A 26273-nucleotide genomic window follows, 5' to 3' on the forward strand; every position below is an offset into this window, starting at 1 on the left:
ATTCCCATCCCCATCCCCATTCCCAGTTTTCATTCCCATCCCCTTTTCCATCCCCACCTTCCCCAGCAGCCGCCCCCCATTCCCAGGGAACAGGGGATGATTCATCCTGGCCATTTCCTCCTCCTCCTCCTCCTCCTCCTTTAATTTTTTTAACTCTTTGATATCATAATGCAAGATGGGCTCCCATTATTCCTTTCATACCGAACTGGCATCACAAATGACTTTTTATACGGTGAAGAAAATCTTTATCTTTCATGTTTTTACATCTTATTTCAATTCAATCAGTCAGACTTTTTAATTATTTCCCAAATTAAAAGAAGGTAAACCAAACTCTTTTTTTTTTTTTTTTTTTTTTTTTTTTTTTTGTGTGTGTGTGTGTGTATGTTTTTTTGTTTTTGTGGAACTGGTTTGTGAAAGTGTCCCAGCACTGTCCCTTTGTGGGACACGAGTGTCACTTTGAGCAGGGTTATGTAATTCTGGCTGTTTCTCAGAGTCCTTCAGTGGCAGATTTTTGTCTGCTGTCGGTGCCATTGCTCGTTTTATCGCAGATTTTCGGGTCCTGAAATTCTCTCCTACGCCCCCAGCTCCCTGCACCGCCAGGTCCCCCTCCAGCCCAAGGGACAGCACCCCAGGGTCCCCCAAAATCCCTCACCCAGCACCCCAGGCTCCCCCAAAATCCCCTGTCCAGCACCCCAAAAACCCTGCAGCATCCCTGTACCCCCACCAAACATCCCATAGCCCCCCATAAACCTCCCACCCAGCACACCTGAGCCCCCCAAAATCCCCCACCCAGTACCCGTGAGCCCCCCAAACCCCCATCCAGCATCCCTGTACCCCCACCCATCTCCCCATAGCTCCCACAAACCTCCCACCCAGAACTCCAGGGACCCCCAAAATCCCCCACCCAGCATCCCTGTACCCCCACCCAGCACTCCTAGCACCCCGGAACCCCCCAAAATCCCCCACCCAGCACCCGTGAGCCCCCCAAAATCCCCCACCCAGCATCCCTGGACCCCACCCATCGCCCCATAGCTCCCACAAACCTCCCACCCAGAACTCCAGGGACCCCCAAAATCCCCCACCCAGCATCCCTGTACCCCCACCCAGCACTCCTAGCACCCCGGAACCCCCCAAAATCCCCCACCCAGCATCCCTGTACCCCACCCATCTCCCCATAGCTCCCACAAACCTCCCTCCCATCACCCCTGTGTGCCCCCGGCCATCACCCCCGCTCCCCTGTGTCCCCCATTCCCTGCCTGTCCCCCCCCCCCCCATTGTCCCCCCATTCACACCACGTGACCCTCCCCATTCATACCCCGCTGACCCCGCCCCTCTCTCCCCATTGGCTCCCGCACGCGCGCCGCAGCCAATCATCGCTCAGCGCTGCCGCATCTCCGTGGGGGCGTTGCCGCGCTGGGCCGGCTCTGATTGGCTCCTCCCCCTGGCGGAGCCCCGCCCATAGCGGAAGCAGGAAGCGGGCGGGCCGGCCGTGACCCGCGGGCGGGCAGCGCCGGCCGCGCCATGACGGGAAAATCGGTGCGGGACGTGGAGCGCTACCAGGCGGTGCTGGCCGGGCTGCTGGCCGAGGACGAGAACAAGTTCTGCGCCGACTGCCAGGCCAAAGGTAGCGCGGATGGGCGGCGGGGCCTGCGGCGGCGGATGCGCCCCCCCATCACCGGCCTCGCCGCTCGGTGCTCCCGGTGCCGCCGCTCCCCCGAGGCTCGGGCAGCCCCGGTTGGGTTTTGTGGGTTGGGTTTGTGCCGGGAGGAGCGGGGGGATAACGGTGCTGACCCGGCGGTTACGGGGTTTGTGCGGGGAGGCGGAGGCGGCGGGGATTGGGGGCGAGAACGGGGGATTGGGGGCGAGAACGGGGGATTGGGGGGGGACGGGGGGATTGGGGGGGGACGGGGGATTGGGGGCGAGAACGGGGGGATTGGGGCAGAGAACGGGGGGATTGGGGAGGAGAACGGGGGATTGGGGCAGAGAAGGGGGGGATTGGGGGGGGACGGGGGGATTGGGGCGAGAACGGGGAATTGGGGCAGAGAACGGGGGGATTGGGGCGAGAACGGGGAATTGGGGAAGAGAACGGGGGGATTGGGGAGGAGAACGGGGGATTGGGGGCGAGAACGGGGGATTGGGGAGGAACGGGGGGATTGGGGGGGGACGGGGGGATTGGGGAAGGGAACGGGGGGATTGGGGCACAGAACGGGGGGATTGTAGGCGAGAGAACGGGGGGATTGGGGGCGAGAATAGGATGGGTTTTGGGGCAGAGAATAGGGGGGGGTTGGGGGCGAGAAGGGGGTGGGTTTGGGGTACAGAACGGGGGGGTTTGGGGTACAGAACGGGGTGGGTTTGGGGCAGAGAACAAGGTGAGTTTGGGACGAGAATAGGGTGATTTTGATGGAAAGACCCCGGTGATTTTAGGGGAAAAGAGCTCCATGTTTTGGGGGAAAGAACGCCGTGGTTTGGGGTCAAGAACGGGGTGGGTTTGGGGTCAAGAGCAGGGTGAGTTTTGGGGGGCAAGAACAGGGTGGTTTTGGGATCGAGAGCAGGGTGAGTTTGGGGTCAGGAGCAGGATGGCTTTTAGGGCGAGAATAGAGAATAGTTTTAGGGGAAGAAGCTCCGTGGTTTGGGAGGCAGAACGGGGTATATTCGTGAGAGAGAACCCGGTGGTTTTGGGGGAAAGAACCCGGTGGTTTTGGGGGAAAGAACCCGGTGGTTTTGGGGGAAAGAACGCCGTGGTTTGGGGCAGACAGCAGGCTGGTTTTGGAGGAAGGAACACGGTATTTTTGGGGGAAAACCCCCAGATGTTTGGCTGCAGCACAGCTGGATTTGGTGCGAGTCACTCTGGGGGTGGGGGGGAGATGGGCAGGGAACGACCCCAAATCCCCCCGAGGGAATCCCAGGAAACCCCCCAGGGTGGGGGGAATCTCCTGGAGGAGGAAGAAGAGGAACCTGGAAAGGCTGTGGAGTTAATTGAGGGAATTCCAGCTGGGGAGTCACATCCTGTCCCCAGGGCTGGAATGTGAGCACAGGACAGGGCAGGGGCTGGAACCTCGCTGGAGAAATTCCAGATTTTTGCCCTCTTCTTCCTTTCCCACTGTTTTTTTTCCCCCCATCACACCACAGGAATTTTTGGCTGCCCCATCCCTGGAATCACCCAAGGCCACCCTGGGATGGTGGAAGGGACAGGAGGAGCTTTAAGGTCTCTCCCAACCCAAACCATTCCATGTTTTTCTGATTCCCAGGCATGCTGTGACCCTGATCTATCTGAGAAAAGGAAATGTTTGAATTCCAGACGATAAAACAAAGGAATCCAGTTGTTCCTTGTCCCCTGTGGTTGCTGCTTTGTTTTCCTGCAGCAGAAGAGTTAAAAGTTGCCCAAAAATCTCATTTTAATGAGTTGCTGTAATCACTTGGAGATCTGGACTTGAGCCTTGTTGCCCAAGAACTGCTGGAAATGAACTTGGGGAAGGGATTGGCCAAATCCATCTGTAAACAAAAAAAAAAATTGATCACCTCAGTGTGACCTCAAAAACCCTCTTGAACAACTTTAAAAATCAGATAATTATGATTCCTTTTCACCCCTAAAAACCCCTAAACCACAATAACCTCATCCATCCCACCTGCCTGGAGCACGGGGATGGAGATCAGGATATTTCCCCTCCAATCCTTTATTTCTTGTGCCCTAAAGGCACAAAATAATTTCCTTTATTTCAATTTCCCAACCCAAATTCCACCAAAATGGGAATAAATTCAAGCCCACAGGCTTTGGGTGATGGAGTTGGTGCAGCTCCTCCTGGTCACAGCACGTGCTGGAAATGCAGAATTAATTAATAATTATCATCATAATGAACTTGTAGGTGAAGTTCAGCCTTTCCAAAAATGGATTGCAGCAGTCCTGGAGAGCAACTGGGGTTATCTGATCCACTAATTACCCCCTGCACTAATGAGATTCCTGAATTTGAAATCTCCACCTGCAGGGCATGTGTGGCCAGGGGAGCCCTGACTGCCTGCAGCTCCAGGGAATTGGGGAAATTTTGGGGCAATTTTGGGATTTTTGGTGAATGGAGTTCCAAGGAATTGCTGCAATTTTGAGGCAATTTGAGGGCAATTTTGGGATTTTTGGGGCAGGTTTTGGGACAGTTTGGGATTTTTGGGAGCAGGTTTTAGGACAGTTTTGGCATTTTTGGGGCAGTTTTGGGATTTTTTGGGGGCAGGTTTTGGGACAGTTTTGGCATTTTTGGGGCAGTTTTTGGGGCAGTTTTTGGGATTTTTGGGGGCAGGTTTTGGGGCAGTTTTGGGATTTTTGGGGCAGGTTTTGGGGCAGTTTTGGGATTTTTAGGGCAGGTTTTAGGACAGTTTTGATATTTTTGGGGCAGGTTTTGGGATTTTTGGGGCAGGTTTTGGGGCAGTTTTGGGATTTTTGGGGCGGGTTTTGGGGCAGTTTTGGGATTTTTAGGGCAGATTTTGGGGCAGTTTTGGGATTTTTAGGGCAGGTTTTGGGGCAGTTTTGGGATTTTTGGGGGGCAGGTTTTGGGACAGTTTTGGCATTTTTGGTGAATGGAGCCCTGTCTGCCTGGAGCTCCAGGGAACTGGGGCAATTTTGGGGCAATTTAGGGACATTTTTGGTATTTTTTTTTTTTGGTGAATAGAGCTGTCACTGCCTGGAGCTCCAAGGAATTTGGGCAATTTTGGGATAGTTTTGGGGCAATTTTAATATTTTTGGTGAATGAAGCTGTGTCTGCTTAGACCACCAAGGATTTGCTGCAGTTTTGGGGCAGTTTTGGTATTTTTGGTGAATTTTTGGGCTCTAGCAATAACCACAACATCCCACTGTGCCTGGGGAAAGGAGCTCTGGATATCTGGAAACAAAACTTATTTTTTCTGCAATGACTGGAACAACCTGGGTGGTGGGAATGCCCATGGCAGAGGTGGAAATTTCTATTCAGAGATGGTTTATTTCTAATTTTTTATATATATATAAATATTTTTTTCTATTTATTTATATATATATAAATAAATAAATGAGTTTTAAGGTCCTGCCCACCCAAACCCAGCTTTTCTGTGAAATCTCAGGGTGTTTTTGCTGCTTCTTGTTTTGCAGGAAATTGAGTAAAATTTTTTTCACTGCTTCTTCCTCTTTTTATTACCAGCTTGGTGTCTGGGGGAAATAAGAGATTTTTCTGAGTTAAAATCCACTCCTGGGAGATTTTTGCTGGAAAAAAAAAACCAAGATAGGTGGTGATATTTTTATTTGTGTGAGATAACAGAGCTGAGCATCCAACATCAAATTCCCTGCCTGGAGCTGGGATGGTTTAGGGAGGGAAAAATGTGATTAAACAAAAAAAAATTATAAAATTCCCTCAAAGTGGATTAATTGCTGCCTGTCCACCTAATTTGGTTTTCTCCTTGTCCCAAATTTTCCCCTCCTGGCTCCTGCAGCTTCCATGGATCCCGTGGTGACTTTGGAGTGGGACAAACTCCAGCAGGTTCAGGTTGCCCTGTGCTCCCCTTTGGGGTTTTTTTGGGTTTTTTTGGGTTTTTCCCTTCATCCCTTTGTCTTGTGAGATCCGTGGGTGCCAGCCCTAAATCCATCCCTGGTGGGAGAAGTGCTGCTGAATTCATAAATCAAAATTTTCAGCCAAAAAAATTGCTGAGAAATGGATAAATATGGATAAAAATGGGATAAATGGGATATGGATAAATAAGGACAAAAATGGGATAAATGGGATATGGATAAAAATGGGATAAATGGGATATGGATAAATAAGGACAAAAATGGGATAAATGGGATATGGATAAAAATGGGATAAATGGGATATGGATAAATATGGGATATGGATAAATATGGATACAAATGGGGTATGGATAAATATGGGATATGGATAAAAATGGGATAAATGGGATATGGATAAATATGGATAAAAATGGATAAATGGGATATGGATAAAAATGGATAAATATGGGATAAGGATAAAAATGGGATAAATGGGATATGGATAAATATGGATACAAATGGGATATGGATAAATATGGATAAAAATGGATAAATATGGGATATGGATAAAAATGGATACATATGGGATAAATTGGATATGGATAAATATGGTTACAAATGGGATAAATGGGATATGGATAAATATGGATAAATATGGATACAAATGGGATATGGATAAAAATGGATAAATATGGGAAGGGGGATGCTGACAAATGGATAAATATGGGATGGAAAAGGGGAAAATCTTGGGGCTGCTTTAGGTGGTGTGAGGAAGTTGATTTCCAGTAAATTTGGGAATTATCTTCTGCTTTACTCCAGCCTAATTCTTGTTAATCCAAAGCAAAAATTCCCTGAAAATTAGTGTGACCAACTGAATTTCCTTTGCAGTCAGAGCAATTCCAGGAGGAAATGTTTAAATTGCTGAATGGGACAAGGATCCCATGGGTGGCAGGGCAGGTGCAGCTTTAAAAAAAAATCAAAATTGAGGCTGGAACTGCTGAGTTTGGCTCAGGGAATGTGGGATGGGGAGGAAGCTCAGCCTTGTCTGTGGATTGGGATTCTCAGCTATCCCATAATATTTGGGATTTTTCTGCTTTTCTGATCTCAGGGGTTGGTGCATGAAGTGGAAATGTTTTAAAATTCACTTTGTTCCTCTGGGAGTTTCATCTCAATAAGGTTGAGTCCTCAGAGCAGCAGCACCTGGGCTGCCTGTGACCCACCTGGGCAGTGGAGAAAAAATAAAATTTAAATTAAATAAAATTAAATATAAAATAAAATATAAAATAAAATAAAATCAAGTAAAATGCAATTTAAATAAAATAAATAAAAATAAAATAAAGTAAAATAAAATACAATTAAGATAAAAGAAAATAAAAAATTAAGAAAGCTCCCCCATAAATAAAAATAAAATTAAAATTAAAGAGAAAAATAAAATAAAATTTATTTCTATTTTTTATATATTATGTATATATAATTTTCTATTTTATATATATCTATTTTTATTTCTATTATATATATTTATTTCTATTTCATATATATATACCTATTTTATTTCTATTTTACATATATTATATATATAAATTTCTATTTTATATATCTATTTTTATTTCTATTATATATATTTATTTCTATTTCATACCCATATATCTATATATTTTTTTATCTTTTATGTATTATATAATGCATATTATATATATAATTATAATATATATTATATACATTATGTATATACTATATATATTATCTTATATAATATATATTTTTTATATATAATATATATTTTTATATATTTATCTATCTAAAGATAATTTAGAGATCCTGAGGCTGATTCAAGCAGATTTTTTAGAATTTCCTTTGGTTCCCCAAAATCCTGGAAATGCAGAATTGACATTTCCAGCTCAGAGCAGAGGAAATTTTGCAAGAGAATTTTTGTCACAGTTCTGGGCAGGAAATCCTTGAGCAATTTTATTCCAGAACAGGGAAACCACAAAGCAGAGGAACCTCTTGAAATTTGGATTTTTTTTTTTTTCCTTCATTTGGCAAAAAAAAAAAAAAAAAAAAAAAAAATTTAGTTTTGATTTTATTTTTTCCCATTTATTTATTTATTTATTTATTTATCAATTCCTTTTCTTTTTTTTTTCTATTTTTTATTACTTAATTTTATTTTTAATGCTTTCTATATTTTCAAATTTAACCTTTTTAAACACTTTCTGCAGAATTATTACTACTAAAAAAAAAAAATAAAAAAAAAAAACCCTAAAAATCTCCTCAGCAACTTGGGGCCAGAATTTGGTGCCTGATTAAAGGGTGAGGAGTGAATCCACTAAAACCATTCCAGGCTGGGAGTTGAAAATTAGGAATTAATTAGGGGTTTTAAATGGAATTAGGATTTTTTTTCTTTCAATTATTCAGATTGTTCAGCTGCCCTTGGAGCATTAATGAGGGTTGGGAATGGAGCTGGATTGGGGTGTGGGATTTATTTTGGAAAGAAAAATAAAATTCTGGAATTATCTCCTGAACCCCTTGGGAATGCACCCAAATATTAAAAAAAAAAATGGAAATAAAAATTCAGTGAGCAAGGGATGCTCTGGAGCTCATCCTGCAGCCAGGCTGGAAATTAAAAATTAGGAATTAATTGGGGGTTTTAAATGGAATTAGGATTTTTTTTTTGTCAATTATTCAGATTGTTCAGCAGCCCTTGGGGCATTAATGAAGGTGGGCACTGGTGGGTTTATTTTGGAAAGAAATAAAAATTCTCAATTGTCTCCTGAACCCCTTGGGAATGCACCCAAATATTCAGGAAAAAATGGAAATAAAAATTCAGTGAGCAAGGGATCCCTGCAGGCTGGGAATGATCCCAGGGGGTCTGAGCCAACCTAAATCCTGGGCCAGAGCTCTGAAAAATGAGAAATTTTGGGATTCTTATTCCAAATTGATGCTCCCCTCAATCCAGGAGGTGAAATCAGGATTTCAGAGCAGGGCAGGGTTGGTGCCAGGTGGTTTTGTTTTCCTTAGATGATTTATTTCCATAAAATTATCCATAAAACTGAGATTAAAGTGGAGGCACTGGAGCAAATTCTCAGATTTCCATCATTCCAAATTCCCAGATTTCCATCATTCCAAATTCCCAGATTTCCATAAATCCAAATTTCCATGATTCCAAATTCCCAAATTTCCATGATTCCAAATTCCCAAATTTCCATCATTCCAAATTCCCAGATTTCCATAAATCCAAATTTCCATGATTCCAAATTCCCAAATTTCCATCATTCCAAATTCCCAGATTTCCATAAATCCAACTTTCCATGATTCCAAATTTCCATCATTCCAAATTCCCAGATTTCCATAAATCCAAATTTCCATGATTCCAAATTCCCAAATTTCCATCATTCCAAATTCCCAGATTTCCATAAATCCAACTTTCCATGATTCCAAATTTCCATCATTCCAAATTCCCAGATTTCCATAAATCCAAATTTCCATGATTCCAAATTTCCATCATTCCAAATTCCCAGATTTCCATAAATCCAACTTTCCATGATTCCAAATTTCCATCATTCCAAATTCCCAGATTTCCATAAATCCAAATTTCCATGATTCCAAACTCCCAAATTTCCATAATTCCAAATTCCCAGATTTCCATAATTCCAAATTTCCATAATTCCAAATTCCCAAATTTCAGCCTGGTGGCTCTGAGGCTTCTCAGCCTCAGGGGAATTGATTTTAAAACATCAACCAGAGGATTTATGCAAGAAACAATTAATTTCTTTTTTCTTTTTAATGGTTTAAGGTGCTGAATTTTTTTCTGGCCTTGTCCTCAACCCTTTTTTTTTTTTTTTAGGGGGAGAAAAATCCATAATTTTCTGAGCCAGGAGGGTGAAGTGCTGGGTGATTTATCAGGGTGTGCCCAATTTTTGGGAGGTGTGATAATTATTCCAGGCAGCTCAGCAGAGCTGATTAAACTACCCTGTTATTTATTGAGATAAACTCATTTTTCTCAGAAAAACAAATTATTTTAAACTCCAACCCAGGCTTTTTTTGTTATTTTTTTATTTTTATTTTATGCAGAGTCTGAGCTGAGGTTGGGTTTTTTTTTGGGGAAGTGAGAAACAGCAGCACAGGGTGAAATCACATCTGGAGATGCCACCTGGGGGTTTTTTGATTTCACCTTGAGCTGTGAAACCCTCAGGAAATTCCTGCAAAAAAATAAACCTAAAACCCCCCAAAAAAAGCCAAATTTGAGCTGCAGGGAGATTTTTTTAGTGGGAGATGTTTCAGTGTGGAGAAGAGGGAAGTGGGAGGTTGTTTACATCTGCACCAAACCCTTCCCCCTCCCACAAATTCAGAGATTTAGGAGACAGTTTAAAAGATTTTTTTTTTTTTTTTTAGAAGGCATTTGGAGGTTAAAATGTTGGTTTGGTTAATCTGGGTGTTTGGGATTTTGAATCCAACCTGACCCCACCAGGCTTTGCTGTGGCTGCAGGAAATATTTTGGAAAATCCAGATTTTTTTTTTCCCCTGTATAACTCTGGAATCCCTCCTGAAGTTCTGGGGTCACAATTTGTGAAAATCTCTGAATAAAACCAACCCCACATCCTCTATTCCCTGCAGCACCTTCTTAAAATGAAATATCTTTTTAAAACCCTTTCCACAAACTCAGGGCTTTAGGAGACATTTTAAAAGATTTTTTTAGAAGGCATTTGGAGGTTAAAATGTTGGTTTGGTTAATCTGGGTATTTGAGATGTTGGATTCAACCTGACCCCACCAGGGTTTGCTGTGGCTGCAGGGAATATTTTGGAAAATCCAGATTTTTTTCCCTGTGGAACTCTGAACTTTTGGAGTCACAATTTGTGAAAATCTCTGGAATAAAACCAACCCCACACCCCCCAACTCCTCTATTCCCTTCTGACACCCAAATCCCAGCTGGAATCTCCCCAGGGAAGAGCTCACCCCTGGTTGTATAATGTGTTTATTGCTGGGAGGAATTAAAAAAAAACCACCTAAATATTCATTTTAATTTTCAATATAACAAAGCTGCTCCACTCTGGCTCTCCCAAAAATTGAATTTAGGAGTTGCAGCAGATTCCAGCTGGGATTTCCCAGACCCCAGAGGGGACACTGGAGCAGCAGGAGGATGTGACACCATCCCTGAGTCATGTTTTAGTGGGAGGTTGTGGTGGCTTGAGCTGGTCCATGTGACAAACCCAGTGAGCTGATTACCCCCTTAAATCCTTTTAGTCCTATCAGGGGCTAAATTTATCTGGAGTTTAAATCTAACCTTGAATCTCATGATAATCCTTGCAGCAGTCTCACGTTAGAGCCCTGGGGGTGGGTCTGGGACAGAATTCTGGGTAAAAAAAAAAATCACAGGAAGGATCCTGGTTAAAAGGTTTTATTCTCAGTTTGGTTTTTTTTTTTGGGGGGGTGTTTTTAGGTGGTGCTGTTGTGGGGTTTGATTTGATAATCAAGGAGGTAATAAAATAAATTATCATTCCCAAAGGTCATTCCTGGAGAGGGGGGGAAAGCAGGAAAATGACAAATAGGAATTTAATAAAATCAGTTTTGCAGTGAGTTCCCTGTCAGAGGATACCTGTGCTCTGATTATCAGCCCCAAATCCCTCAGGATGCTCCAGGCTTTGCCCAGGAATGGGAATTAAATTGTTAACAGCATCTCAAATGCAGCTCTGCTTTTTTAGGGCTTTGAAATTGCACTTTCCCCCTCTTCCCCCTCCCACCTCCCTCTCATTAACTCGAGGCTCTGCTATTTTAGCTGTGGCAAGAAAAGCAGGATAACTCTTCATCATCCAGAGAAATGTGTGGGAAAAGGCTGGTGGAGGCTGTTTGATCCCTAATTCTGTGTTTTCCCAGTTCCCCCATGCACTGGGACACCAGTTTGTGCTGGGAGCTGAGAGGTTTAATTTTAAAATATTCCTAAAAGATTCAGCAGGATTGAGGGTCTGGCCTGGCTGGGAGAGGGGTGGGAATTCCTGTGGATCTCTGGGGAATTCCCTGGATGCACTGAGTCCATCTGAGCTCCTTGATATCTTTCCCTTTTGGGTATTTATTTAGTTTTTATTTTTTAATCCCTGGCATGATCTCCCATCCACACCTTGGAGCTGTCCTGCATGACAAACCAGGAATTTCCATCAGAGCTGTGGAAACTGTGGAGTGAACTGATCATTCCTTGGGCTGGGATTGGTTTTGGGTTGAAATCCTGGGCTCAGCTGGGAATTCCTGCCCAGCACTGAAGATGCTGAGTGGGTTTTTGCTGTAGGGAATCTTCAGGTTATCCAGAAAAAAAATTTTAAAAAGCAAAAAAAAAAAAAAAATCAGGATCACACAGCAGAGCTCTGGGAGTTGTTTTTTGGGTGGTTTAAATTCCTCTTTTCCTGCCTCTTCCTCTTGGAGCTGGTTTGTGTGGGTGGAAGAGGGAGGCAATAATTCCTCAAGGATAATGACTTGGAACATCCGGATGTGAAATTCCAATTTCCAGCCTGGATGGGAATCCAAAGGCCTCAATCCCAGTTCACTTGGTGCAGTTTCCCAGTTGCTCCAAGCAAAAAAAAAATTTTAAAAAAAGGTTGGACTGGTGGGAAACACTTTTCTGTCTGTTGCCAGGGCCACGATGGGCATCCTGGAATATTGGGGTGTTCATCTGCATCCGCTGTGCTGGGATCCACAGGAACCTGGGGGTTCACATATCCAGGGTCAAATCTGTCAACCTCGACCAGTGGACACAGGAACAGATTCAGGTGAGGGCTGGAATAACACTGGGAGGATTTGGGGTTTTTTTATGGTTTTTTTGTTTGTTTTTTTAAATTTGGTTTGGGGGTTTTTTGTTGTTTTTCGTGGAGTTTCTTGTGGTTTTGTTGTTGTTGTTTTGGGGGGTTTGTTGGTTTTGGGGTTTGGGTTGGTTGGGTTTAATTTGGTTTAGTTGGGTTTGGTTGGGTTGGTTTTGTTGGGTTTGGATTGGTTTGATTCTCTTTTGGTTTTGTTTGGTTGGGTTGGGCTTGGTTTTGGTTGGGATTGGTTGGGTTGGATTTGCTTTGGTTGGGTTTGGTTTGGTTGGGTTGGGTTTAGTTGGACTGGGTTGGGTTTGGTTTGGTTGGGTTGGTCTGCGTTTAGTTGGATTGGGTTGGGTTTGGTTGGGTTGGGTTTAGTTGGATTGGGTTGGGTTTGGTTTGGTTGGGTTTGGTTTAGTTGGGTTTAGTTGGATTGGGTTGGGTTTGGTTGGATTGGTTTTGTTGGTTTGGATTCGTTTGATTCTGATTCGGTTTTTGGTTTTGTTGGGTTGGGTTTGGTTTTGGTTGGGTTTGGTTTGGTTGGTTTGGGTTTGATTTTGTTGGGTTAGGTTGGGTTTGGTTGGGTTTGGTTGGATTGGGTTTGGTTTGATTTTGTTGGGTTCTGTTGAGTTAGGTTGGGTTTGGTTGGGTTTTTGTTGGATCTGGTTGGGTTGGGTTTGGTTGGGTTCTGTTGGGTTTGGTTTGGATTGGTTTGGTTCTATCTTGGTTTTTGGTTTTGTTGGGTTGAGTTGGGTTTGGGTTTGATTTTGTTGGGTTGGGTTGGGTTTGGTTTGATTTGGTTGGGTTGGTTTGGTTGCGTTTCGGTTGGATTTTGTTGGATTTGGTTGGGTTTGGGTTGGTTTTGATTTGGTTTGGTTTTGGTTTTTGGTTTTGTTGGGTTGGGTTTGGTTTTGGTTGGGCTTGGTTTGGTTGGATTTGATTGGGTTTGGTTGGGTTTAGTTGGATTGGGTTGGGTTTGATTTTGTTGGATTTCGTTGGGTTGGGTTGGGTTGGGTTGGGTTTGAGTTGGTTTTGGTTTGGTTTGGTTTTGGTTTTTGGTTTTGTTGGGTTGGGTTTGGTTTTGTTTTGGTTTTTTTGTTAGTGGAGCTTCATAAATTTCAAACTAAACCAAGCCAGGATAACCCAAAAAAATGCAGGAAATGGAGGAGAAAGAGGAATTCCAGTTGGGACAAGTTGGGAGGGAAAACATCCTCCACAAACAGCAGAGAGTAAAACTGGAGGAGCTGCAGGATCAATCACCAGTCCCTGCCTGGAGCTGCTTCCCAGGGATTTCCAGAGGCTAAATTGATTTCTCTTCTCTGGGATGCTTTTATATCCAGGAAAAGGAAAATTTCAAGGAATTTTTTTGGATTTCAGTGCGTGCAGGAGATGGGGAATGGCAAAGCCAATCGTCTGTATGAAGCTTACCTGCCTGAGAACTTCAGGAGGCCCCAGACAGACCAGCATCCTTTTTTATTTCCTGGAAAAAAAACATGGAATTTTCCATCCTGGAGCTGTGTGGTTGAGGAGGAGTTCCCTGGGAATGAAGGAATTGCTGCAGAGTTTGGAGGGTGGAGAACTGGGACAATCCACCTCAAGAGGATGCTGCAGGTTTTGGAAACCTGGAGGGTTGAATTAAAAAAAACAAAAAAACATCTGAATATTCCAAAGGCTTGGATTTTCCAAAAAAAAAAAAATCTGAATATTCCAAAGGTTCCATGGAGACCTAATTGTGGCCTTCCAGGACCTGAAGGAGCTACAAGAAAGATGATTTTCAAAGGACAGGATCAAGGGGCTGGGTTCCCACTGAAGGGGCAGGAATATGGGATTTTGGGGCAGGAATTCCTCCTGGAATAGGATTTCCCAGAAAATTTGTGGTTCCCCCATCCTTGGAAGTGTTTCCTAAACTGGATGGAGCTTGGAACAACCTGGGATTTTGGGATTTAAGGTGTCCCTCCCAACCCAAACCAGGCTGGGATGCTCTGATGGAATTTTTAACTCCCACCTTGCAGGAATGTTGAGTAAACAGGGATATCATGATGTGAACCTTAAAAAAAAAAACAACAAAAACACCTTTCCATCATAATTTTTGGAGTTTTAATCTAAGGTGCAGGATGCTCAATGTGCTTGGGGCAAATAAAAAGAAAAATAAATGAAGAAAACACAACAAGAGCCTAAATCCTGATTTAATTCCCTTTTTGTAGCACTGAAATAACCTGGAATAACCCACAGGCAAAAAAAAAAAAAAAAAAAAAAAAAAAAAAAAAAAAAAGAGTTGAGATCCAGCAGTAAATTATTTTAAGAAAGTTACTGCTGGAAATGCTCTTTAAACAATGATTTAATTTAGTTACAGCCTGTACCTTGTTCCTCCCTGTCAAATAAGGTTTCTATTCTGGAATCCTTTGTCCTTAACCAGCTGCTGTAGAGCTGTGGAGAGTTTTATCCGAGATAAATATGAGAAGAAAAAATACATGGACAGAAGCATCGACATCAACACCTTCAGGGTGAGTCTGGAGGTGGGAATGAGTGATGAAAAATAAATTAAATCAGCTGAAATTGCAATTAAATCGACTAAATAAATGAATTAATAAGTTAAATAAATTTCAATTAATAAATTGCCCCTTTTTTTTTGGGTCAAGGGCAATCTCTTCTCCAGGGCTGCCTGAACTTCATGGAGGGAATTTTTGCCCAGAATTGAGATTTGAAGATGCTGAGTGGGTTTTTTTTTATAGGGAATCTTCCAGGTTATCCAGGAAAAAAATAAATTAAAAAGAAAAATCAGGGTCACAGACATGGCAGAGCTCCAGGGGTTGGAGGTTTTTTTTTGTGGTTTAAATTTCTGATTTCTTCTGATTGGTTTGTGTGGATGGAGATCTCCAAGGATAATGATTGGAGGAAATATTGGAAGATTTTTATCCCATTCCTTGCTCAGGGCAGGAAAAGTTCAAATTTTACCTCAAAATCAGCTGTTTCTGAAGGATTTTAGATCAGTAACATCATCACCTTTTTCTTGGTCTAATCAGAATTTTTCTCTCATATCAGTGATTTTTTTTTTTTTTTTTTTTTTTTTTTAAGGACAACAAAATTGTTTAAATTCCTACTTTCTTCCCTCTTGGATCTTTTTGATTTGTGTGGATGGAAGACAGGAAATAAATGTGCAGGGATAATGATTGGATGGAATAATGCAAGATTTTTATCCCATTCCTTGCTCAGAGCAGGAAAAGTTCAAATTTTACCTCAAAATCAGCTGTTTCTGAGGGATTTGAAATCTGAAGGATTTTAGATCATTAACAGCACTGGGTGTGATCTTTTTCTTGCTGTAATCAGAATTCTTTCATATCAATGATTTTATTTTTTTTCCCTCCCAGAAAGAAAAAGACGACAAATGGAAAAGGAGCAACGAGTCAGAAAGAAAACTGGAGCCCATCATCTTTGAGAAGGTGAAAATGGTAAGGTCAGGAAGGAATTGATGGAGCAGTTGTGGATCCAGAGCTGAGGGATTCCAGGAGCATTTTTGTGGCCTCAGTCACAGCCTGGGTGTTTGGAGTCCCTGCTGGGAGCTTGTTTTGCTCTGCTCCCCAGACACTGAGCAGATGTGTAGGTTGGAATTCAGCTTTTTCCCTGCTGATTTTTTTTTTTTCCACCTCCAGCAGCTGCTTTTAGAGCCTGTTTGGATTTCACAACCCACTGGGATAAAAAAACTTGGGAATGTTCGCTCTGAAATTCTCATTTTGGAAGAGCGAAGAGAATTTTGCTTTTATTTTTGATTTAAATCCATTGGGAAAAAATTATTTAGAATTTATTTTTAAATTAATCTTGTTAAAACTTTTGACATATCACAAAGCTGCACAAGATTTGTGTTGTTTCTTTTTTCCCCCAGCCTCAAAAGAAAGATGAAACACAGCAATCCAGGAAAAGTTCCCCCAAATCTGAGCCAGTCATGGATTTGCTGGGTCTGGGTAAGAGAAATTGGTGTAGAAATTGTGGGGATTTGAGGAGTTTTAATGCTAATTTTGAATAATTCCAGGAAACCTGCAGTAATGTTCCTGTAAAAAAAAAAAAAAAATAAAGAGGGGGTTAAAGTGTTTAAGAAAAAGATGCTTTGCCCCAAGGGAAAGGAAATTTCTGTTCTGGAGAATGAAGTATGAACAGAGAGATTTGGAAAAAAAAAAAAAAAAAGAGATAAAGAAAACTTTTATGTTTAAACAGCTTCCCATTAAAAGTAATACTTAAAAATAAGTTTAACATGGCCCACAAGCACAGCTCTGGGAAGGTGGGAGGAGTTTCACAATTTGAAGATTTTCACAATGCAAATTATGAATGTGAAAAATCGAGAGAATTTTGTTCTTCTCTTGGAAAAGATTCCTGTGTGCAAAACAAGAAAAAAAAACTTCTCTAAAGTAAACTGAAATAATAATTTGAGTGAAAAACTAACTAAAGTATCTCTGTGTGTTGTTAAGAAATGTGGGAAGTGGAGGGGGAAGAGGGAATAATCTGGAAATTTTATTTCAGATTTCTAATTTTCTTTATGTCGTTAATAAATCTCTTCTTTTATACCCTTTTAAATTTTAAACCTGCCTTGTTTTTACTCCTAATCCTATCATCCTATCCCACAACAGAAAATTAAGTATATGGCCTGCTTTGAAGGACAGGTGTCTGCCAAAAAAGGCAGGAGCTTCTCTTTGAAATGGAGAATGCAAACCCCCTCCCTCCAAATTATTATCATTTTGAAATAAAGGAGCTCTCAGGCAAAGATATGGGAATAGGAATAACAGTTCTTTACTAGGAAAATTAAAATAGAAATACAGTATTACAAAGAACAATCCCAAAACACTGCCAGAGTCAGAATCCAAGCTGACACAGTCAGTCAGTCAGGGTGGTGGCACAGTCCCATTCCATGGTGGCTGCATCCTCCTGCAGGGGCAGATGTGGTTCAGCTGGAGCAGTGCTCCTGGAGAAGGTGCAGTTTCCTCTGAAGGTGCAGGGATGATGTGGAAAGGTCTGGCTTTGCTCTGGAATCCAGTGGAAAAAACTGCTCTGGTGTTCAAAATCTCAGTTTTAATCTGAGTAGGAAATGTTTGTCTCCTCCCCTGGGTGGAGCATCTCCCAGTGGGATGATGGAATTTTATCAGTCATGCACTGGGACTCAATGGCCATGAACAGGAGATATCTCCTGGAGGGAGGATGGGCTGTGGGAAGATAAAGATGATTGCCCAGCTGGTTTAAAGATGGCCCATTAGCAGATAATGTGTGCCAGGAGATAAAGATCACTGCCACACCCAGTTTTAAACAATAGCCCATTAACAGGAGATAATTCCCACAGGGATAAGAATCACTGCCACACCCAGTTTTAAACAATGGCCCATTAACAGGAGATATCTCCTGGAGGGAGGATGGGCTGTGGGAAGATAAAGATGATTGCCCAGCTGGTTTAAAGATGGCCCATTAGCAGAGGATATCTCCATGGAGATAAGGGTCACTGCCACACCTGGTTTAACAGATGGTGACAGAATCCACAAACTTTTGGTCACATCCTGTATTGCAACCCAAGGCAGAATATTAAAATGAACAAACCTAAACTAAGCCAAGATGCTGAGGAGGGTGTGGTGGTGCTGGTGGCACAGGGGTGTCCCCAGGCTGGGGACAGGGACAGCAGGACGTGTCTGTGTGTCCCTGCAGATGCTCCAGTGACCACGCCTGTCACCAACGGCCGGCCCAGCAGCCTGGAGAAGGACCTGGACCTGTTTGCATCCATGGGATCCAGCTCAGACTCCAGGAAGGTGAGCTGGGAGTGCTGGTGCTTGGGAAAGCCTGGCTGGGTGGTGGAACCACGGGATGATTTGGGATGGAGGGGGTGGTAAAGAGCAGGAGCATCTTGCACTGTGCAGGTGCTCCAGCCTTGGACACCTGCAGGGATTCCCATCTGGGAATGCTGTGCCACTCTTTCAATTGTCTGCCCTAAACCTTTCTGCATCTAAATTCCCCTTAATTAAATCCCAAAATCCTCCCTGTTGAAACCATCACCCCCAGGACATCCCTGGATATGGGTGGATATTCCCCATTTTCCCTGGTGCTGGATTTTGCCCTGTTCCTCTCCCTTTGTCCCAGGTATTGGCTCCATCCTGACCCACTCCAGCACATCCCTGGATGTCTGTGGGTGTTCCCCTTTTTCCCCTGATCCTGTCCCTTTGTCCCAGGATGTGGTGGGTGTTCCCTATTTTCCCCTGATCCTGTCCCTTTGTCCCAGGTCCCTGGATGTGATAGATATTCCCCATTTTCCCCTGATCCTGTCCCTTTGTCCCAGGTCCCTGGATGTGGTGGGTGTTCCCTATTTTCCCCTGATCCTGTCCCTTTGTCCCAGGTCCCTGGATGTGGTAGGTGTTCCCCATTTTCCCCTGATCCTGTCCCTTTTTCCCAGGTCCCTGGATGTGGTGGGTGTTCCCCATTTTCCCCTGATCCTGTCCCTTTGTCCCAGGTCCCTGGATGTGATAGATATTCCCCATTTTCCCCTGATCCTGTCCCTTTGTCCCAGGTCCCTGGATGTGATAGATATTCCCCATTTTCCCCTGATCCTGTCCCTTTGTCCCAGGTCCCTGGATGTGATGGGTGTTCCCTATTTTCCCCTGATCCTGTCCCTTTGTCCCAGGTCCCTGGATGTGATAGATATTCCCCATTTTCCCCTGATCCTGTCCCTTTGTCCCAGGTCCCTGGATGTGGTGGGTGTTCCCCATTTTCCCCTGATCCTGTCCCTTTGTCCCAGGTCCCTGGATGTGATAGATATTCCCCATTTTCCCCTGATCCTGTCCCTTTGTCCCAGGTCCCTGGATGTGGTGGGTGTTCCCCATTTTCCCCTGATCCTGTCCCTTTGTCCCAGGTCGTTGGCTCCATGCCAACCTCTGGAAGTGCTGGCTCTGTTCCTGAAAACCTGAACCTGTTCCCGGAGCCTGGAGGCAAAGGGGAGGAGGTGGGGAAGAAGCAGCTCTCCAAAGACTCCATCCTGTCCCTCTATGGCTCCCAAACATCCCAGGTGCCAGCACAAGGTAACCCTGGCTGGGCTGGCACCTGCAGGGCACCAGGGGAGGGTGGGTGGGGTGTCCTGGGAGCTGAGAAACTTCCAGAAGTGGGAATGTGTGGGTGGGAGAATCCCAGAATGGGGTGGGTGGGAAGGGACTGTTCCAGACCTGTACTGGGAATCAGGGAAAGAGAATTCCTTCCCAATATCCAGCCCAATCCTCTCCTCTGGAACTGGGAGTCAGGAAGGAAGAATTCCTCCCCAGTATCCAACCCAGCCCTGCACTGGGATCAGGGAATTCCTCCCCAGTATCCAATCCAACCCTGCAGTAGGATCAGGGAATTCCTCCCCAGTATCCAATCCAACCCTGCAGTAGGATCAGGGAATTCCTCCCCAATATCCAACCCAACCCTTCATTAGGAATCAGGGAATTCCTCCCCAATATCCAACCCAACCCTGCACTGGGATCAGGGAATTCCTCCCCAGTATCCAACCCACCTCTTCATTAGGAATCAGGGAATTCCTCCCCAATATCCAACCCAACCCTTCATCAGGAATCAGGGAATTCCTCCCCAATATCCAACCCACCTCTTCATTAGGAATCAGGGAATTCCTCCCCACTATCCAACCCAGCCCTGCACTGGGATCAGGGAATTCCTCCCCACTATCCAACCCAACCCTCCCCTCTGGCGCCAGGAACCCATTCCCACACCTCCCTTCCCAAATTCCCTCTCCATCTTTGTTGAGAGCCGTGAGCAGCCCAAGGAGCATCTCAGGCTGTGTCTCCCAGGCAGGCTGTGCCTGGAGCTGTGCCCCTGCAGCCCCTGTGCTGATTCTTTCTCCCGTTCCTCCTCCCCAGGGCCGATGTTCATGGGTTATCCCGCCGCTCCCTACCCCTCCTTCCCGGCCGTTCCTCCCTCCAGCAGCCTGATGGGGGGCATGGTGGCCCCATCCGTGGGCATGCTGGCCCAGCCTGGGGCTGCAGGCATGGTGGCCCCTGTGGCCATCCCTGCAGGCTACGTGGGCAGCGTGCTGGGGGTGGCCAGCGGGGTGCTGGGGGCGCAGCCGCCGGGCTACGCCGTGCCCCCGCCCGTCTTCGGGGTGCAGCCAGCACAGCAGCTGCACTGGAACCTGGCCCAGGTGAGGGGGAGGCAGGTGGAGGCTTGCCTTGGCTTTTCCTGGGAAGGGGTTTGGGGGGTGAGGGGGCAGGGTGTGGTGGGAGAGGCTGGGGATGGTGGGATCCCTGGTTGGAAAAGAATTCTGAGTCCCGTCCCAACTTCATCTGCCAGCCCAGAGCACTGAGCACCTGCAGGGGTGGGGATTCCAAATTTGGGTAATTCTCAAGCCTGGCCAATTCCTGCCACACCAAACTTCCAAATTTTTCTGGGTAATTCCAAAGTCTGGCCACACTTTCCATGCAGGAATTCCTGCTGATCTCCAGCCTGCCTTGAAATCCTCCCATACCTGGGGTCTCCAAATTTCCCTTGGGTAATTCCAAGGCCTGGCCAATTCCTGCCTGTTGGGAAATCCTCCCACACCAAACTTCCAAATTTTTCTGGGTAGTTCCAAAGTCTGGCCACACTTTCCATGCAGGAATTCCTGCTGATCTCCAGCCTGCCTTGAAATCCTCCCATACCTGGGGTCTCCAAATTTCCCTTGGGTAATTCCAAGGCCTGGCCAATTCCTGCCTGTTGTGAAATCCTCCCACACCAAACTTCCAGATTTTTCTGGGTAATTCCAAAGTCTGGCCACACTTTCCATGCAGGAATTCCTGCTGATCTCCAGCCTGCCTTGAAATCCTCCCATACCTGGGGACTCCAAATTTCCCTTGGGTAATTCCAAGGCCTGACCAATTCCTGCTGATCTCCAGCCTGCCCTGAAATCCTCCCACACCAAACTTCCAAATTTTTCTGGGTAATTCCAAGTTCTGGCCACTATTTCCATGCAGAAATCCCTGCTGATGTCCATCCTGCCCTGAAATCCTCCCACACCAAATTTCCAAATTTTCTGGGTAATTCCAAGGTCTGGCCACTCTTTCCATGCAAGAATTCCTGCTGGTTTCCATCCTGCCCTGAAATCCTCCCACACCTGAGGGTTCCAAACTTTTCTGGGTGATTCCAGAGCTTCACCACCCTTTCCATGCAGGAATTCCTGCTGATCTCCATCCTGCCCTGAAATCCTCCCATACCTGGGAACTCCAAATTTCCCTGGGTAATTCTCAAGCCTGACCAATTCCTGCCTGTTGGGAAATCCTCCCACACCAAACTTCTAAACTTTACTGGGTAATTCCAAGGTCTGGCCACCCTTTCCATGCAGAAATTCCTGCTGGTTTCCATCCTGCCCTGAAATCCTCCCATGCTGGGTTGTTGCCACCCCCTGCTCCCCTTTAGGGCTCTGCTATTTTTGGGAGCCACAAACCAGCCCTGACCATCTCCTGTCCTGTTTGCAGGTGACCCAGCAGATGGCTGGGATGAACTTCTATGGATCCAATGGGATGCTGGGCTATGGCCAGTCCATGGGAGGAGGAGGAGGAGCAGCCCAGGGCAGCAACCCCTCTCTGTGGAAATGAGCCCATGACCATTTCTGCCTTTCTTCTGTTCTCCAAACCTGCTCCATCAGACATTCAGGGCTTTTCTTTTTGTTTTTTTTTCCCTTTTCAGGTTTGGAGAGCCAACCCCCCTCTCTCCACCCTCCAACCTGAAACTGATATTTTTATTATTTTTTTTTTTCATCCCTGAGCTCCATCTCTGCCTTCCCACTGTCACAGGCACGGGGACAGCTGTGTCCCCAGCACAGTCAATGCACATGGGGAGGGAGGGGATCCCTCCCTGCACTGAGCTCCCCCTGAGCTCCTGGGTAGCACTTGATGCCCTGCTGGGCACCTGGGCACAGGTGGCAAATCTGCAACAGAACCTGGAAATCTGGATTCAACCCTGCCCAGAGAATTCCTCACTTCAATGCCAGTGTTAGATTTATTTTTGTTGTTGTTTTTTTGGGGTGGGGGAACCTCGTTTGGTGCTGAGGAACTGGATTTAGGATTTAAGCTGAGCCCAGGGGCAAGCAAGACTTGCTACCTCCTCCCTGCCCCCACCCTCCTTGGAACCAAAGCCCTGTCCCACCCCCCTGAGCAAGCAGGAATCTCGCCCAGAGTGGGGGCACAGCCCATGGAATGTGACAAACTTGCACTGCACAGAGGGAATTTTCTGGCTGCTGTTGGGATTTGATGGGGAATTTTCACTTCTAACAATCTAAACCAGAGTTCATTCTCCAGGGCTCAGAGCCCTGTGCAAGTTTTCTTACACTTTTAATAATGATTCTGACATCCTAATTTATACTTTTTTTTTTTTTTCCATGTATTTTTTGTTTTGTTTTGTTCTTGTTGTCGTTGCTCCTGTGTAAAATCCTGGTTCCCCTCCTTTCCTGGCTCGCTTGGGACATTTTAATCTTAGGCAGATTTCTTTTCTCATCTCCAGTAGAACCCAAAACTGCTTCAAAAATTCAGCAAGAAGTCGGACTTGTGGTCTGCTCTCTCCTGTGGATATGTAAATTCCCAAATAAAATATTGCAGTGGACTCCTCTGGTGCTGGTGGTCACTCCAGGTGTGGGAATTTAGGGAATTTCATCCCAAAAATCAGCCTGGATTCCCTCTGGTTCAGGCTCTGTCCCAAATGCCAGGGAGCTGAGGGAGCACAGCCAGGTCTGGAAGAATCCAAAGTTTGACACTTTTATATACAAAGCCCTCAGCTTTGGCATGGGGGGAAGGTGGAGCAGAATTCCTGCAGCTCCTGGGACTCAATTCTTTCATCCCAGCTTTAATTCCATTATTTGAAACTCAGGTTTAACAAAACCTTGTTTAGGCTCATCCAAAAATGTGAAAGAACAGGGGAAAAAACCAGAGAATTTTGGAATTCCAGGATGGTTTGGGTGCAATTCCAGATTTCCAGCAGCCACAGCTTCCCTGGGAATTCCATCCCAAAATAAATCCCACTCCCCATTTTCCTGCCCCTTCCCATTTTTCTTTTTGGGATTTGCAAACCAGGGTGTGCTTTTATTCATTATAGGATTTATTTCCTCTAATCAAACCTGCTATTTCCAGGGGGGAAAAAAAAGAATTTTTATCCCATTTCCCTTTTTCAGATTATCCATGAGAAGTTGTGGATTTTTTTTTTTTTTTGTGGGGGAAAAAAATTCAACTCAAGCACAAAAAAAAATGTTTCAAGCTGGCTTTAATCATCTCCACTTGCTGCCCCAATTACTGTACATGCAAAGCCAATTAAAAGGTGAATAATTCAACTTTTCCTCCCTTTTTTTTTTTATTTTTTAATTTATTTTTGGGGGGGGAAGGAAAAACATCAGGAATATTTTACAAAACAACGTGCGCCCTCAGAGCCATCAGTCCTGCAGATAGAAACCACAAAAATACAAGTTTGACATTTAAGAAAGGACCACACACATAGAAAACAGGACAGGACACAGGTAGAAAATTCCATTTTTTTCGGTTTTGGTTTTTTTTTTTTTTTTTTTAAATATTCTCATTTTTCTGTAGCCATCCCAAACCCATCCCCTTCTCTTGGAGCTGCTCCAGTTCTCCCCTTCCCTGGGGATTTTTTGGGGAGGGTGGAGTTGTGGAATGGGAGGAATCTGTCATTAAATTGAGTTTAGCATTGATTGGGAATCCCAAAAATCCTAAAATATCCAATAAAATTCTTCCCCTGGTTCTGGTTTTCCCCCTCAGCTCTCACTTCTCATTTAGTGCCAATTAACTGGTGGTTAATTAAGTTCTGATGATTCCCCACCTCTCTTGGTGATCCCTTTCCATGCAGATTTTGGGGGATTTGAGGAAAATGTGAGGGATTTTTGGGGTTTTGCATTTTCACCCCTTTCAGCCTCAGCTTCCAAAGGTTTGGAATTTTTTGCCTTTAACTCCTCATCATTCCCACCCTTTTATTCCCTTTTATTTTATTTTTAATAGACTCAAACCAGTCTGGAATTCCACAATTCACTTTTATTCCCTCTCAAACATTTGAGGGGGAAGCTGGATTGAAAAATTCCTTATTATACATAAAATCCCTCCATTTGGAATGGAAATCCAGATTTTTTTTTTTTTTTTTTTTTTATGGGCTCAACATTCCCAAACTTCATTTTTGCCTTCTCCTAAAAACCCCTCAGGGGTTTTTATTTTATTTTACTTTTATTTCCAACCCAAATTCCAGGAGAAATTCCCAATTTTGCTTTTTAGGTGTAAACTCTTAATGACAGATTCCAGAGTCCTGGATCATCCTGAACATTCCAGGGATGAATTCTGAGCTGGGGATGATGATGATGATGATGATGATGGGATGGGGAAGATTCTCTGCTTTCAGGAAAAGATCAAAGCCCTTTAAGAAAACAAGGCCACCAACTTCAAAGTGCTCTGAACATTCAGGGGCTTCCCCTGGGATTGGGAATTCCTTTGGGATCAGGAATTCCTTTGGGATTGGGGAATTCCTTCAGGGGAAAGAGGAAAATTCCCTTTTGGGGTCCTGTAGGGAATGGGATCAGCATTGTCCTCCCAGGGGAGGGGAACTTTGCTCCAGAGGCTCCTTGGCCATCCAGGAACTTTGGAAAAGGATTTGTGCCCCTCCAAGGATTTGGAAAATTATTTGGAGAGGGATCTGTGCCCCTCCAAGGGTTTTGGAAAACAATTTGGAAAAGGATCTGTGCCCCTCTAAGGGATTTGGAGAGGGATCTGTGTCCTCCCAAGGATGAGAGCAGAGCTGGAATTTTGGAATTGAGCCCCACTCCCACCCCTGGGAGGGTTTTTGGGGGTTCAGGGCAGCCCTGGAGGGGCAGGGAGGATGGAAAAGGGGAACAGGGATCCCTCTGGATCATCCCTCCAACTCTGAGATCCGTCTGGATCATCCCCCCAACCCTGGATCCTTTGGGATCATCCCTCCAGCCCCTGGATCCCTCTGGATCATCCCCCCTGGATCCCTCTGGATCATCCCCCCTGGATCCCTCTGGATCATCCCCCTTGGATCCCTCTGGATCATCCCCCCTGGATCCCTCTGGATCATCCCCCCTGGATCCCTCTGGATCATCCCCCTTGGATCCCTCTGGATCATCCCTCCAGCTCTGGATCCCTCTGGATCATCCCCCGAGCTCTGGATCCCTCTGGATCATCCTCCCAACCCTGGATCCCTCTGGATCATCCATCCAGATCTGGGATCCCTCTGGATCATCCCCCCAACCCTGGATCCCTCTGGATCATCCCTCCAGCCCTGGATCCCTCTGGATCATCCCTCCAGTTCTGGGATCCCTCTGGATCATCCCTCCAACCCTGGATCCCTCTGGATCATCCCCCCAACCCTGGATCCCTCTGGATCATCCCTCCAGTTCTGAATCCCTCTGGATCATCCCCCCTGGATCCCTCTGGATCATCCCCCCAACCCTGGATCCCTCTGGATCATCCCCCCTGGATCCCTCTGGATCATCCCCCCAACCCTGGATCCCTCTGGATCATCCCCCCTGGATCCTTCTGGATCATCCCTCCAGCCCTGGATCCCTCTGGATCATCCATCCAGATCTGGGATCCCTCTGGATCATCCCTCCAGTTCTGAATCCCTCTGGATCATCCCCCCAACCCTGAGATCCCTCTGGATCATCCCTCCAGCCCTGGATCCCTTTCCTTGGGCTCAGATCCCAAAGGGAGCAGGATTGGGAATTGCCCACCCCAATCATGGATTGCTTTTCATTCCACAGGGAAACAAAACAAAACAAAAAATTAAAAAAAAATAAAATAACCTGGATGTGGTCGAGTGCACAAGCTCTGGGTCCTGAAGGGATGGAAAATTGGGGAAAGGGAAGGATGCAGGAAAGGATGAGGTATAGCAACAAGCAGAGCACTGGGAGCTCCTGGATTCTCCTGGAGTCCATCCCGGTGTTCCTGAGGGATTCTCAGGGGTCCCACAACCTGCAGGTTCCTCAGACACCCAGACC

At 45.2% G+C, this 26273-nt stretch overlaps 1 protein-coding gene across 1 annotated transcript; it reads left to right on the plus strand.

The window, feature by feature from the left end:
• Positions 1 to 1450: 1450 nt before the first annotated feature.
• Positions 1451 to 22867, plus strand: SMAP2 (small ArfGAP2). The gene is made up of 10 exons (XM_079325861.1): positions 1451 to 1624; positions 12120 to 12253; positions 13661 to 13746; positions 14709 to 14787; positions 15652 to 15732; positions 16164 to 16242; positions 17963 to 18063; positions 19158 to 19323; positions 20155 to 20435; positions 21745 to 22867. Exons 1-10 carry the CDS (start codon positions 1522 to 1524, stop codon positions 21862 to 21864), a joined length of 1230 nt encoding a protein of 409 aa, XP_079181987.1. The 5' UTR covers positions 1451 to 1521; the 3' UTR covers positions 21865 to 22867.
• Positions 22868 to 26273: the final 3406 nt, after the last annotated feature.

Source organism: Erithacus rubecula (genome assembly GCF_903797595.1).
Source record: "Erithacus rubecula genome assembly, chromosome: 23".
In the NCBI taxonomy this organism is placed as follows: domain Eukaryota; kingdom Metazoa; phylum Chordata; class Aves; order Passeriformes; family Muscicapidae; genus Erithacus; species Erithacus rubecula.